This window comes from Elephas maximus, chromosome 6, assembly GCF_024166365.1.
Source record: "Elephas maximus indicus isolate mEleMax1 chromosome 6, mEleMax1 primary haplotype, whole genome shotgun sequence".
Classification (NCBI taxonomy): Eukaryota; Metazoa; Chordata; class Mammalia; order Proboscidea; family Elephantidae; genus Elephas; species Elephas maximus.
Genome location: NC_064824.1, coordinates 19521493 through 19537602, shown reverse-complemented (window position 1 = coordinate 19537602; position 16110 = coordinate 19521493). Strand labels below are relative to the sequence as shown.

Sequence of the window (16110 nt, the reverse complement as noted above, 5' to 3'; positions counted from 1 at the left end):
GTAAAAGGATGTGAGAGAGGCATTACACAGGGGCAGGAGGAATCTTTTGGGGAAGATGGATATGTTCACTATCTCAGTTGTGATGATGGTTTGACAAGTATATACATATGTTAAAATGTTATCAGTTTGTACAGTTTAAATATGTTCATTTTATTGAATGTCAATCATACTTTCAATAAAATGGTTTAAAATGTTAGGTGCCGTTGAATCTGTTCCGACTCCTAGCGACCCGATGCACAACAGAACCAAACACTGCCCAGTCCTGTGCCATGCCCACTGTTGGAGTTACTGTGTCACTCCGTCTTGTTAAGGGTCTTCCTCTTTTTTGTTCACCCTGTACTTCATCAGGTGTGATGTCCTTCTCCAGGGACTGATCTCTCCTGACAACATGTCCAAAGTATGTAAAACATAGTCTTTTCATCCTTGCATCCAAGGAGCATTCTGGTTGTACTTCTTCCGAGACAGATTTGTTCATTCCTTTGGCGGTCCATGGTATATTCAATATTCTTAGCTAACACTACAAGTCAGAGGCCTCAATTCTTCTTAGGTCTTCGTTATTCATTGTCCAGCTTTCACGTGCATATGATGCAATTGAAAATACCATGGCTTGGGTCAGGCGCACTTTAGTCTTCAAGGTCACATCTTTGCTTTTCAGCACTTAAGAGGTTTTTACTGCAGATTTGCCCAGTGCAATGTGTCATTTGATTTTTTGACTGCTGCTTCCATGGCTGTTGATTGTGGATCCAAGTAAAATGAAATCCTTGACAACTTCAATTTTTTCTCCATTTATCACGATGTTGCTTATGGGTCCAACTGTGAGGATTTTTGTTTTTTTTATATGTTCAGGTGTAATCCATACTAAAGGCTGTGGTCTTTGATCTTCATTAGTAAGTGCTTCAAGTCCTTTTCATTTTCAGCAAGCAAGGTTCTGTCATCTGCATAACGCAGGTTGTTAATGCGTCTTCCATCAATCCTGATGCCCGTTCTTCTTCATACAGTCCAGCTTCTCAGATTATTTGCTCAGCATACAGATTGAATAGGTGTGGTGAAAGGATACAACCCTTACGCACCTTTCCTGACTTTAAACCATGCAGTATCCCCTTGCCCTGTCCAAACAATTGCCTCTTGATCTGTGTACAGGTTCCTCATGAGCACAATTAAGTGTTCTGGAATTCCCATTCTTCATAATGTTATCCACAAGTCATTATGATCCACACAGTTGAATGCCTTTGCATAGTCAATAAAAGACAGGCAAACATCTTTCTGGTACTCTCTGCTTTCAGCCAAGATCCATCTGACATTAACAATGATATTCCTCATTCCACATCCCCTTCTGAATCCGGCCTGAATTTCTGGCAGTTCCCTGTTGATCTACTGCTGCAACCGCTTTTGAATGAACTTCAGCAAAATTTTACTTGCATGTGGTATTAATGATATTGTTCAATAATTTCCATGTTCTGTTGGATTGCCTTTCTTGGGAATGCACATAAATATGAATCTTTTCCAGTCCATTGGCCAGGTAGCTGTCTTCCAAATGTCCTGGCATAGACGAGTGAGCAATTCCAGTGCTGCATCTTTTTGTTGAATCATCTCAGTTGATATTCTGTCATTCCCTGGAGCCTTGTTTTTCACCAAAGCCTTCAGTGCAGCTTGGACTTCTTCCTTCACTGCCATTGGTTCCTGACCATATGCTACCTCTTGAAATGGTTGAACGTCAACCAATTCTTTTTGTTATAATGACTCTGTGTATTCCATCTTCTTTTGATGGTTCCTGCGTTGTTTAATATTTTCCCCATAGAGCAGTTCACTTTTGCAACTCAAGGCTTGAATTTTTTCTTCAGTTCTTTCAGCTTGAGAAATGCCACGTGTGTTCTTCGCTTTTGTTTTTCTATCTCCAGATCTTTGCATATGTCATTATACTTTACTTTGTCTTCTCCAGCCGCCCTTCGAAATCTTCTGTTCAGTTCTTTTGCTTCATCATTTCTTCCATTTGCTTTAGCTACTCGACATTCAAGAGCAAGTTTCAGAGTCTCTTCTGACGTTCAATTTGGTCTTTTCTTTCTTTCCTGTCTTTTTAATGACCTTTTGCTTTCTTCATGTGTGATGTCCTTAATGTCATTCCACAGTTCATCTGATCTTCGGTCATTAGTGTTCAGAGCATCAGATCTATTCAAAAATAGATTTGACAGTTAAAAATAAAGACGGAAAAACTAAGCACTAAGAAAATGTCAGAGGTACCAATAAAGCAATAAAAATTGATTATGTAATTGCCATTCCAGTAGACAGTACAAACAGAAAAAAATAATTTCAAAGGAAAGCTAGAAAAGAGAATAAAAATATTATTAAAAAAAAAACTTTAGACCTGTAGAAGATAAAAAATAGAAATCCAATGTGTCAGATATTACTAAAAATTAAACATATTGAATTCTCAATTTAAAAAGCATAGATTATCAAACTGGATGTTTTAAACAACTTTATCGGTATATAATTTATATAGCATCAATTCACACATTTAAAGTATTTTTAGAATATTTACAGAGTACAAGTATCATAATGTAATTTTAAAACATTTTCATCACGCACTAAAAGAAATCCTGTACCTCTTGGCAAACATTCCCTATCTCCTTTCACCTTCCTCTGCCCCTGCTTTCCCAGCCTTAGGCAACCACAAATCTATTTTTTTTCTCTGTAGATTTGTCTATTCTGTATATTTCATATAAATGAATCATATCCTGTGTGATATTCTGTGATTCACTTCCTTCATTTAGCATAATGTTTTTGAGATACATCCGTATTGTAACATTTATCAGTCCTTATTCATTTTTATTGCCAAATAATAGTCCATTATGTGGTTTTAACACATTTTGTTTAACTGTTCATCAGTCGTTTCCGCCGTTTGACTGTTACAGACACTGCTGTTGTGAACATTAGTGTACACACTTTTGTGTGGGCATGTTTTCATTTCTTTTGGGTATATACCCAGGACTGGAATTGCTGGCTCACTGCTACCTTTAACTTCTTTTTTTTTTTTTTTAGTGTCATCATGTTCTTTTCTTAAATAAAATTTTAAACTTTGACAAATTTTTTTTCTGTCCTCAAAGTAGTAAGAGAGCAGTGCCCATAACTTTTAGAAGAAATTGTAGGAGAGTGTCTTTATGAACTTAGATAAGGAATGCTTTTTTTTCTTAATAAAATTTTATTGTGTTGAAATATATACATACCAAAAACATATGCCATTTCTACCATTTTTGCATGTACAGTTCAGCTGCATTATTGCATTCGCTGTTGTACAACAATCACCACTATTTCCCAAAGTGGCTACACCTTTTTGCATTCTCGCCAGCAGTGTATGAGGATTTCAGTTTCTCCACAGTCTTGTCAGGACTATTTTGTCTTTTTCATTTTACTGTGTTTGACGTGGTATCTCTTTGGTTTTGATTTGTATTTCCCATGTGCTTACTTGCCATTTATATATCTTCTTTGGATTAATCAAATTATGCTAATCACTCTCATACTCTCTACAAGAGTCATGGTGAAAGCATAATGAGACAGAACATCTGAAAGTAAAAGGGTTAAAAAAGATACACAAGACACATGGAAACAAACAAACAAAAATTGTCATACTAATGCTGCACAAAATTTTGTTGTTTTTGTTGTGAGTCACGATTGAGTTGATTTTGACTCATGGTGATCCCATGTGTGCACAGTAGAACTGTTTCATAGGGTTTTCAGGGCTGTGGCCTTTCAGATGCAGATCGCCAGGACTGTCTTCCCAGGCGCCCCTGGGTGGGTTCGAATTGCCTATCTTTCGTCTAGTAGTCAAGCACCTAACTATTTGCACCACCCATTTTTCTGGGGGGAAAAAAAATCTGTTATAGCTGTACATACAGAGTATAAATCATACAGGGTACATTTATTAGAAAATACAGGTCATGTAAGATAGATTTTATGCCAAAGAGTATCTAGTTTAGAGATTTGCATTCATTGTTTGATATTTTTCCTGAGATTTGTTGAAATTAAGGTGATTTGAAACCGACTTAGATTTCCTTTCCCTTGATCATTTAGAAACAAGCCGGTTTTTTACTAGTATGAAGGGCTTTAATATAAATTTATTTATGACTTCTAAAATATATGTGACTCTTTATAGCATTTTCTGAATTGAGACACCTGGCTTTCTTTCCTCTTATAGATATTATACTATGTTATAGCCAATCTTATTCTTTTTTTTTTTTTTAACTTTCTAGAAATATACCGTCTGTCATGTGACAGGAGAATTTCCCTAGTTTTCTATATGTCCTTAAGTGTCCCTATCCAATGAAAGCTTAGGATCCAAAATTAAAATTTTCTAAACAAGAAAACTAAACGTATCTCTTCTTCCTCATCCTAAACAGATATGCTAAAGCTGTCTCATCTACTCATTTGCCTTTTAAAGTGACTGAGGTGTGAGAAGTTTATTGTTATTTGGGAATGCCTGAGAGCTTCTTGAATGGTTAGGGCCATGAGTTGTGAAGATCCAAATTTAGAATTACCATGAAGATATTCACTTAGAAGATTCAGATAGGATACCAAAGCATATTTAGCAAAGTGAGATTAAATCTCATTGGCCTCATGACCCTTAAAGTCTTCCAGTTTAAAAAGATCTGAGTGTTACTTATTATGTGGAAATAATGAGACAGATTCATTTTGCTCACATTGATTATATTATTGAAGCTTTGAGAGCCGTCTTACGGCGTTATATGGGTTGCATGCAAGAAGCAAGACAGTGTAAGAGAAGCAACAAAAAAATCATTGTGAGTTTTAAAATTCAGTAAAAATATCTTTAGAATCTTACATAAAACCTTGAAATCTTTTTTTTTCCTCAAGTATTGCTTCTAGTTTTAAAGTGTAAACAGCTATGTTAGTTATTTTTTAGTTCTAACTTGTGAAATGTGTTTTTAAGTATTTCTTTAATAAGATTACCATAAAAATTGGAAAGTTATATATAATTCATAACAGATATCCTGGCAATACTTTCCTCAGTTGAGCACAAAGATTCTAGTTATTTTCCCCTGAAACAACAAAAACTGGAGATTCTTTATGTACTCTATGTTTGTGTCTATCATTGCTGATGTCAGATGCATCCTGGCTGAAAGTAGAAAATACAAGAAAGATGTTTACCTGTGTTTTATTGACCATGCAAAAACATTCACCTGTGTGGATAGTAACAAGTTATGGATAATATTGCAAAGAATGAGAATTCCAGAACACTTAATTGTGCTCATGAGGAACCTGTACATAGACCAAGAGGCAGTTGTTCCAACGGAACAAGACGATACTGCGTGGATTAAAGTCAGAAAAGGTGTGCAGGGTTGTATTCTTTCACCATACCTATTCAGTCTGTATGCTGAGCAAATAATCCGAGAAGCTGGACTATACGAAGAAGAACAGGGCATCAGGATTGGAGGAAGACTCATTAACAACCTGCGTTGTGCAGATGACACAACCTTGCTTGCTGAAAGTGAAGAGGACTTGAAGCACTTACTGATGAAGATCAAGGACCACGGTCGTCAGTATGGATTACACCTCAATGTAAAACAAAAATCCTCACAACTGGCCCTATAAGCAACATCATGATAAACAGAGAAAAGATTGACATTGTCAAGGATTTCGTTTTACTTGGATCCACAATCAGTGCCCATGGAAGCAGCAGTCAAGAAATCAAAAAGACACATCGCATTGGGCAAATCTACAAAGGACCTCTTTAAAGTGTTGAAGAGCAAAGATGTCACCTTGAAGACTAAGGTGCGCCTGACGCAAGCTGTGTTATTTTCAGTCGCATCATATGCATGTGAAAGCTGGACGATGAATAAGGAAGACCAAAGAATAATTGATGCATTTAAATTATGGTGTTGGTGAAGAATATTGAATATACCATGGACTGCCAGAAGAACAAACAAATCTGTCTTGGAAGAAGTATAGCCAGAATGCTCCCTAGAAGCAAGGATGGCAAGACTTCATCTCACATACTTTGGATATATGATCAGGAGGGACCAGTCCCTGGAGAAGAACATCATGCTTGGTAAATAGAGGGTCAGCAAAAAGAGGAAGACCCTCAACAAGATGAATTGACACAGTGGCTGCAACAGTGGGCTCCAGCATAACAATGATTGTGAAGATGGCACGTGACCTGGCAGCATTTCGTTCGGTTATACATAGGGTCGGTATGAGTTGAAACTGATTCAGCGGCACCTAACAAAAGCAAATATATACTTAAAAGATTATTTTTGTAATTGTTTCCTTAATTTGTTAATATTTCCATCTATGTAATATTTTAAATACTCCAATTTATTTTCTCTTTTATCCAGGTTGAAGATTGTAAAAATTTCTTTTAAGTGCAAACAGTTTTTTATTCAACTTAGAAAAGAATTGGTGAGTACTGATCTAATAATAATCAGCGTTAATGAGGTCTTTTAAGAAATTACTGTAATCCTTCATGACAGAGCTTTTCTATTAGTAGAAGTGAAAGTGTAATTGATACTATTGATAGCTATTGAAGTAATCTGAAAATTGTTAATGTTGATTAATTAAAAGCCGCAACAGGGAACTGGACTTGCCCTTTAAATCATTACTTACTCACACACACAACTAGTAAAATTATAAAATTGAATTTTATGTTAATTAATTCACTTTGTGTAACAAAGCATATTTGTTTCCCCCCAAGTGTCTGTGGTTCTGAGTTAAAGCTCTTCTAGATATCAAGTGGTTGTAGTCTCTTGACCTGAAAAGCTGATTTCGCAAGCACAATGTTCAGTGTCATTCCTCAGAGTCCATTTTTCTTTTCCAAGTCCGTGTCCTTTTTCTTTTCTCTACTAAATTTACAGCACTTCCTTTCATACATAAGTTCATTTTAAGGGAGTTAGATGTTTAGTTTTGTTTCTGGGTCATGAACCGAAGGCCGTCACCTCCTTATATTGGAGTGGTAATGCCCTTTTTATATATTAAGTACAACACAATGAGTTATTATGGAAAGTAGTACCATATTTGAAAGAATTTCATCTTATGTATGATTTTATCTATTTTATCAAATTAAACTGACCGTATCCTTGTATTTACGTTATTTCTTAGCACTCTGGAAATCTCGATAAATTAACACAATAAATCTTAAAATCGTACTTGACATAGCTGTATTTTATCAAAGGATATTGATCTACTAAGTAACAACGGTTTATCCTTTATCCTCAGAAAATATGTAGAATTTTTCAAGAGAATTTTTATTAAAATAAAACAACACAGAAAAGCATAAAGATCTTAAGTATGCAGCTTGATAAAGTAAACATGCCCTTATCAGCACCTTCTAGGTTAACATATAGAACCCTACACCTTCCAGGTTAACATACAGAGCCCTACACCTTCCAGGTTAACGTACAGAGCCCTACACCTTCCAGGTTAACGTTACACCTTCCAGGTTAACATACAGAGCCTTACACCTTCCAGGTTAACATGCAGAGCCCTACACCTTCCAGGTTAACATACAGAGCCCTACACCTTCCAGGTTAACATGCAGAGCCCTACACCTTCCAGGTTAACATGCAGAGCCCTACACCTTCCAGGTTAACATGCAGAGCCCTACACCTTCCAGGTTAACATGCAGAGCCCTACACCTTCCAGGTTAACATGCAGAGCCCTACACCTTCCAGGTTAACTTGCAGAGCCCTACACTGGAAGCCTGCTGTTGCCTGCTCCCTGTCATTAACTTTCCCAAAAGGTAAAACGTTGTTCTCATTTATATCACAGTGGATTAGCTTGCTTATTTTTGAACTGTAAACAGTAGACCCATAGGGTATGTTTTCTTTGTGTCAACCTTGTTTCCCTCAACATAGTCTGTTTATTCATCCATGGTGCACATAGCTGTAGTTCGTTCCTTCCCGTTGCTGTGTAGTATTCCACTGAATGAGTAGACAAAATCTTTGCTCATTCTTATGTTAGTGGATGATATGGGTGTTTCTCTGTTGGGGCTGTTTCGACCAGTGCTTCTAATGAATATTCCTGTGTGTATTTCAATAAAAGTGGAAAGAGATAAAATATGATAAATCTTATTTATCTAGAAACTTAGAGAACAAGCAAATATTTTAAATAATTATATTGGTAGAAGGCATCATAGAAGTCAACTTTCTAATTTTTCTTGCCTTACAATACCAGTACTATTGTAACAATAATAACAGCTATAATAGCAAACATTTATTAAGAGCGTACTTACTACGTGCCTGATAATATGCAGAGCACTTTTCCTATTATTTACTCCTCACAACCGTTCTATGAGGTAGTGTATCAGGAATGTGTTCAACCACAAGTAACAACAGAAAAATCCACTAAAAATTGCTTAAACAAAGACAATATACAGATATAAACCAGAAGGTAACCTTTGTTAATATTTTCCCTCTAAAACACTTCTTTGTTTTTTAATACCCAAACTTCATAGAATCTGCATATCTACATTTTGGGGTCATAGTCGACATAGGAAAAAAATGTATGCTTATACCCCAAAACTCATTAGGGCTTTTTAAATAAAATATGTGCGGAAAAAATTTATGTTTTGTTCCAAATACAATTGGCAGAATGTCAAAATTACATTATAAACTTTTTGAAAAGTGTGCTAGTATCAGAAAAGGGGGTGTGGTATATATGCATCTTGGCACTGAGAAGCAGTACCGCATCATATTCAGTCTGAAACAGTCTCTGTCGTTTTGTATACTGTTCATAGTATACGGTGTAGCATTTAAACTGTTTGTTAGCAAGTACAGAAACCCTGGTGGCGCAGTGGTTAAGTGCTACGGCTGCTAACCAAAGGTTCGGCAGTTCAGATCCGCCAGACGCTGCTTGGGAACTCTATAGGGCAGTTCTACTCTGTCCTGTGGGGTCACTGTGAGTCGGAATCGACTTAAGGGCATTGAGTTTGGTGTGGTTTTTTGGTTAGTGAGTACAAAGCAACTGTTAACCATAATTAAGAATTAATTTTCTAGTGATCAAGATGTGATTTTTTAACATATTTATTATATTCTAATGTGATAGCTTGGCTTTATCTAACTCATTGGCATTTTACTGTGTTTTAGTTACAAAGAAAATATCCTCCCGATCTTGTGATAGGCAGAGATTTCTTACAGGATGTAGAAGAAAACCTCCCTGACCTTAAAAGAAAAGATTGACTATGTTAAAATTAAGAGCTCTGTTCAGCATCTGGCTGCTAACCAAAAGGTCGGCAGACCACCAGCCACTCCCTGGAAACCTCAGGGGGCAGTTCTGTGCTGTCCTAGAGTGTTGCTATGAGTCGGAATCGACTTGATGGCAACGGGCTTTCGAGTTTTTTTGGTTCATTAAAAGGCATAATTAAGAGAATAAAATAGTACAGAATATGTATATGATACACACATCCTTGTTGTATATCCAGCCTAATAGAAAAATAGGCTATTGACTTGAATAGACACTTCACAAATGATATCCATGTGGCCAGTAAACCTGAAAAGGTGATGAGCCTCGTTAGTCATCAAGGCAGTGCAAATTAGGACCAAAATGTGATACCTCTACCCACCCACCAGGATAGTAAAATGAAAAAGACTGATAAAGCTAAGGGTTGGTGAGTCTGTGGAGCATACACTGCTGGTGGGAGGAGTGTATATTGATCTACTCATTTTAAAAAGCGTAGGGCAGGATTTCCTAAAGTTGAGCACGTGCATATCTTATGACTCAGTCACACAAATATACACAGACGTACACCAGACAACATACAGAAATTTATGTATAAATGTATGTAGCAACATTATTCTTGTTGGAGACATCAAACGTCTATCAGCTGGAGACATCAAACGTCTATCAACAATATAGCAGGTAAATAAACTGTGGTATATTCATGTAATGGAATACTATGCAGAATGGAAAATGAGTGAATTATTGCTTCACAACTATATGGATGAATGTCAAAAACATAATGTTTAGCAAAAGAAACTATACCCAAAGAGCACATTACTATGTGATTCCATTTATATAAAGTTCAAAAACAAGCATACCTAATCTGTGTTAATAAAAGTCAGAAGAGTGATTACCTTTGGGAGGGTAATGACTCGGAGAACGGGGAGAGAAGGAATGTTTCTGGGGTGCTAGTAATGATGGCAATGGGTTTGGTTTTGGTGTGAATTTAGTAATGGTTCTCTTCTTGGACTGGGTGAAAGTTAAAACGGTTTTGGTCCTTGTGTAAAAACTAAGGTTGTACACTGATGAGATGGGTGCTTTGATGGTTTACTTCAGTAAAACTATTTTAAAAAATTTATTTGTATTAAACTTGTAGAGAAAATTAACGAATGCTTCTATTCTGTTGCTAATGATTTTAAAATTTTAAGTTTTATAATAGTGTTCCCAGGTGCTGAATTTACTTATTCACAGTGTAGACAAATTACAGAATTTGGGATGTTGTTAAAAGGTATGATTATGTATCTTAAAGTTTAATTTAGGAGCCAGGATTGTATCTTGAAACAGAATAGCTAATAGGCTTTGAAATGAATATATATCAAAATTTTTTAACTTTCTTCTAACTATGGTCTAAGGTAAGAGTTCCTCAGAGTTGTAAAATTATTGACTGAGGTCCATATTTGGCAAGTATTTTATTATACTGCTCTTTTTGTCAGATAAGCAAGAAAGATATAAGAGGGATTAGTGTTTGCAAGGCTAGAATAATTTATAGAAAGTAAATTTAATGGAGCGTTAGATTCTGATCACTTCCTGGTATTTTCTGCATTCTGTCATTTGTTACAGCATGAATCTAGAGAAACATTATTGGGATTTAATATGGTGAATTACAGAGCATGTAAAAATTTGTGGAAAACGTGTGTAGAACATCACACATTCTTCCGTTTGGACAGACCACTTCCACCTCAAAAGAATTTTTTTGCACATTATTTTACTTTGGGTTCAAAATTCCGGTACTGGTAAGTATTGCTTCTGCATAAGGCTGTATTGTTGGATTTGTCCTTTAAAATGAAGGTCTACTTTATGGAGCCATAGAATCTGTTACTCATCCATCCATACCTACTGAGTCAAAATTCCATGGAGTGGGGCACTTACATCCATGTCAGTAGAAAGTTCTATAAGTCCTTGTGATATATACATCATGATTGAAAGTCCCGTTGACTATATTCCAGGTCATTGTTTTCTAAAGTAAATTAACTGCATTTGCTTATTTATGATCTACACAGATGTTATAATTTCCATTGTGTCTTCATTAAATATTTACAAGGAAACCGTTCTTTATTCTAAGCCACCTTTATTGTATTTGTAAAAACCAGAATTTTGTATGCATGAGCACATAGTTATTTTGTCCTTTGACCTAGCATATTTTGGAATTATCAAACTCTTTATTGTAAAAAGTTCAAAATAGCTATTAGAGAAAATCAGATTTAGTCATTGAACAATTACCCCAGATTCCTTTTCCTAAAGTTACCGTATTATTTATTCGTAGTAGGTTTTCTTCCCCCCTGAGGACAACAGTCTTTGAGGGAGTAATTCGAAACTGAAGAAGCTAGCTTATTAAGCTCTGATTGTTTTGCCTCTGGAACTCTTAAATGGCCCATGAAAGCTACATTTTAAGTACAATTTGGTATAAGAATCATGTAGGAAAAAATATTCGTGATCTTCTGGTAAAATAAATGCTATTTATTTTTATTTCTACTTTACAAAATATGACTTTCTATCTTCAGTAGATAAAACCCTTGACCATTATGTGTTGGATTAATTCATTTCATATGTTCATGAGGAAAATGTTTAGATGTGGCCCAGAAAATATTTATATTATCAATCTGAAACATTTATAAATGCCCAATTTTTCATTTAGTACAGGACATCTCTTTAAAAATACAGGGCAAGAAAAAAAAAAGTAGTAAAAGTAGCCCAAAAATTCAGTGGCAATAACTAAACAGAATAGGAAAATTCTAACACCTCTGTCTTATTTATCTTGTGCTGCTATAACAGAAATACAAGTGGATGGCTTTAACAAACAGAAATTTATTTTCTCACAGTTTAAAACCCGAAAAGAACCCACTGCCATCAAGTTGATTCCAACTCATAGTGACCCCATGCTGTTGCCAAGGTTATAAATCTTTACAGAAGCAGACTGCCAAATCTTTTTCTCTCACAGAGCCACTTGTCGTTTTGAACTGCTGACCTTCTGGTTAGCAGTCGAGCACTTTAACCACTGTACTATTTTCTCATAGTTTAGGAGGCTAGAAGTCCGAATACAAGGTGCCAAGTCTAGGGGAAGGCTTTCTCTTTCTGTCAGCTCTCGAGGACTGTCTTTGCCTCTTCTGAGCTTCTGCCTCTGGGCAACCTTTACGTGGCTTCGCCTCTCTCTTCCCCCATCTCTGCTCTGCTCACTTGTTTAATTACTTTTATATCTCAAAAGAGCTTGACTCAAGATATACCCTATACTAATCCTGCCTCGCTAACATAACAAAGACAGCCCACTCCCAGTTGGGATTATAACCACGGGCATGGGCCAAAAAACCAAACCCATTGCCATTGAGTGGATTCCAATTTATAATGACCCTATAGGACAGAGTAGAACTGCCCCATAGGATTTCCAAGGAGCAGCCGCTGGATTCAAACTGCCGACCTTTTGGTTAGCAGCCTGAACTCTTAACCACTGTGCCACGAGGGCTCCAACCACAGGCATAGAGGTTAGGATTTACAACACATCTTTGGGGGATATAATTCAATCCATAACAACCCCCCCCCCAAATAAATAAATAAAGGCCCAAAAGATTCTTAAGTAGCTTAGTGTCTCTCACACTTGCCTGAAAACAGTAATGGGAAAATTAAAGTGACACATAACTTCTAAAATTAAAGGTAAGTAGACTGAGGGAGAGAGTGTCAGACCAAGTGCAGAAGTCAAGGAAAAAGCAGAAACCCCTACCTGCTGCTACTAAATCTCACTGGGGACAGAAGGAATCTCTAAGGTTCTATATGAAATGAAAGTACAGTACAAACCCTAAGGGCCTCAATGAACTTAATATATATTCCTAACTAAGTGGCAACCTGGATTAATACACAAGGGACTATACTTACCTTTTCTACCACCCATCTGTGCCAGCAGTATTTCAGTTACCCGTAGGGTCACCCATGGTGGACAGGTTTCAGGAGAGCTTCCAGACTAAGACCAACTAGGAAGGAAGGCCTGGCAATCTTTGGAAAATCAGACAATGAAAACTTCATGGAGCACGATAGAATATTGTCTGATATAGTGCTGGAAAATGAGCCCGCTAGATTGAAAGGCACTCACAATACATAGTGGCTGCAACAGGCTCAAGCCTACCAACGATCAGGAAGATGGTGCGGGACCAGGTAACATGTTATTCTGACGTACGTGAGGTTGCTATGAATTGGCGCTGACTCAGCGGCGATACCTCTAGAGAAGCTCTTCTCCCCCTCACAATTTACTTACGCTATAAAGAAATGAATAGAATGTAGTGACCAGCTTCACTTAAAATTCAAAGGGAAATTCAAACAGGTCTCAGAGAAAATAAGAAAAAAAACTCAAGTTACACACAAAAAAATGCCAGAGCAAACAGAAAATCTAGAAATGATGGCTATGAATATAAAATACAGTTAAACCAGTTTGGAAGAAAATCATCAATGAAACAGAAGAATATTTCTACCATAGGCATTAATGAATAATATGATTTTTAAAAATGAGATTGGCAGGGAGGGGGACAGCACCTGCTATTATTTAGGCCACTATTGCCTTTGGAGGAATGTGGACCTAGTATTGGCAGAGTTTACACTTTCCAAGAGAAGTGAGATTGGAGCCCTGGTGATGCAGTGGTTAAGAGCTCGGCTGCTAACCAAAAAGTCGGCAATTAGAATCAATGTACACTTTGTCAAAAGAAGTAAGATTATGGACTTACTAAACGGTATCTCTGCATTTTTTTCAAAGTTGAATAAAATATCTTTTAACAGCTTTGTTGAGGTAAATGGAGCCCTGGTGGTGCAGTGGTTAAGGTGCGTGGCTGCTAACTGAAAGGTGTTGGGGTTCGAACCCACCAGCTGCTCCGCAGGAGAAAGATGTAGCAGTCTGCTTCCATAAAGATTTACAGCCTTGGAAACTTTAGGGGGCAGTTCTACTGTGTCCTATAGGTCACTATGAGTTTGAATCAACTTAACGGCAGTGAGTTTGAGTTTTCTTAATTGAGGTGTAATTTTCATAGAATAAACTATACATATTTAGAGTTTAAAATCTGTTAAGTTTAGAAATATATATATATATATATCCACGTATCCCTCACTATAATCGAGATAGTGAATATATCCATCATCCCCAGAAGCTCTGTCATGCCCTTTTGGTAACCCCTTCCTCCCGCCCCTCTTCACCTCATCCCCCTCCTCAGGCAACCACTGGTCTGCTTTCTGTCACCAAAGTTTGGCTTCCGTTCTCTAGAATTCTATGTAAATGGAAACATTGCGTGTACTTATTTCTTGTCTGACCTCTTAGCATAATTAGCTCAAGATTCATCCATGTTTCTGCATGTATCTATAGTGCATTTCTTTTTATTGCAGAGTAGGATTTCATTGTTTGGATGCGCCACAGTCGTTCCTTCCTTCGTGTTATGGTGTACGTTTGGGTGATTTCCGTTTGGAGCCTATTACAGATAAAGCTGCTGGGGCGTTTGCGTGGAAGTCTTTGTACGAACATCTGCTTTAATTTCCCTCAGGGAAAGAGCTAGGAGTGGAATGTCCAGATCATGTGGTACCTGTATTTTTAGCTTTCTAAGAAACTACCAAACATTTTTTGTGAAGTGGTTGTACCATTTTACATACCGACCAGCAGCGTATGAAAGTTTCAGTTCTCATCCACACGTTACTGTCTGTCTTTTTTACTTTAGCTGTTCTAATAGGTCCATGATGGTATCTCATTGTGTTTTTAATTTGCATGTCCCAGATGACTAAAGATTTTAAGCATATTTTCGTATGTTTATTGGTCGGTCATCCTTATGTTTTCTTTGGTGAAGTGTCTGTTCAAATCTTTTGCCCCTTTTTTTTAAAATTAGTTTTTCATTATTGAGTTTTGAGAGTCCTTTATGTCTGAGGCATACAAGTCCTTTATCAAATACATGCTTTGCAAAGATTTTCTCCCAATCTGTAGCTTGTCTTTTCACTATTTAACACTGTCTTTTGAGGAGCACAAGTTTGTATTTTTGATGAATTCCAATTTACCCAACTGTTCTTTTAAGGATCTTTTGGTGTTGTATCTAAGAAATCTTTATGTAACCCAAGGTCATGAAGATTTACTCCTTTATTCTCTTCTAAAAGTTGTATCATTTTGGCTTTTCCGTTTAAATCTGGGATCCGTTTGGAGATAACTTTGTATATGCTGTGAGGTATGGATTAAAGTTCGTTTTTTTGCAAATGGATATTCTATTGTTCCAGCACCATTTGTTGAAAAGACAGGTCTTTCTCCACTGAATTGCCTTTGCACCTTTGTTGAAAATCATTTGTCCATATTTGTGTGGGCCTGTTTCTGGACTCTGTAGTCTGTTCCATTGATCTGCTTGTCTTTGTTGACAACAAATCCACACTGTCTTTATCACTCTAGTTTTATAATTGGTTTTATAGTCAAAGTCCAGTAGTGTTACTCTTCCAACCGTTATTTTGCAGAGTTGTTTTGTATAATGTAGTTCCCTTGCTTTCCATCTAAGTTTTAGATTGAGCTTCTACAAAAAAGCCTTCTGATACTTTAATTGATCGTGATGATTCTGTGTATCATCTTAACGATATGCAGTATTCCAACTCATGAAGATGCTATATCTTTTTATTTAGGTCTTTTTTTCTCAGCAATGTTTGTACTTTTTAGTGTACAGGTCTTTTACATCTTTTGTCAGACTTATTTTTTATATTTATATTTTTCATGCTATTGTAAATGGTGTGTTTTCTTTTAATTTCTGATTATTCATTGCTAGTATGTAGAAATGCGTTTGACATTTTTTATGTTGATCTTGTTTCCTGAAGCCTTGCTAAACTCACTAATTTTAATAGCTTTTTATAGCTTCCAGCAGATTTTCTGCATAGATAATAAATATAGTTTTAATTCTTCCT

General features: G+C 36.5%; 1 protein-coding gene across 9 annotated transcripts in view; it reads left to right on the top strand.

Annotated features, from left to right (window-relative positions):
• PTPN4 (protein tyrosine phosphatase non-receptor type 4) overlaps window positions 1–16110 on the top strand; it is a 245317-nt gene that overhangs the window by 148749 nt on the left and 80458 nt on the right. For all 9 annotated transcript variants that reach the window (XR_007518073.1, XM_049889148.1, XM_049889150.1 and 6 more), the window contains 2 exons: window positions 6345–6408; window positions 10783–10955. Coding sequence is in view for 8 of the 9 variants with exons in the window: in XM_049889148.1 (XP_049745105.1) it covers window positions 6345–6408; window positions 10783–10955 (237 nt within the window). In the remaining variant the exon portion in view is untranslated. The remainder of the gene's footprint in view (window positions 1–6344; window positions 6409–10782; window positions 10956–16110) is intronic.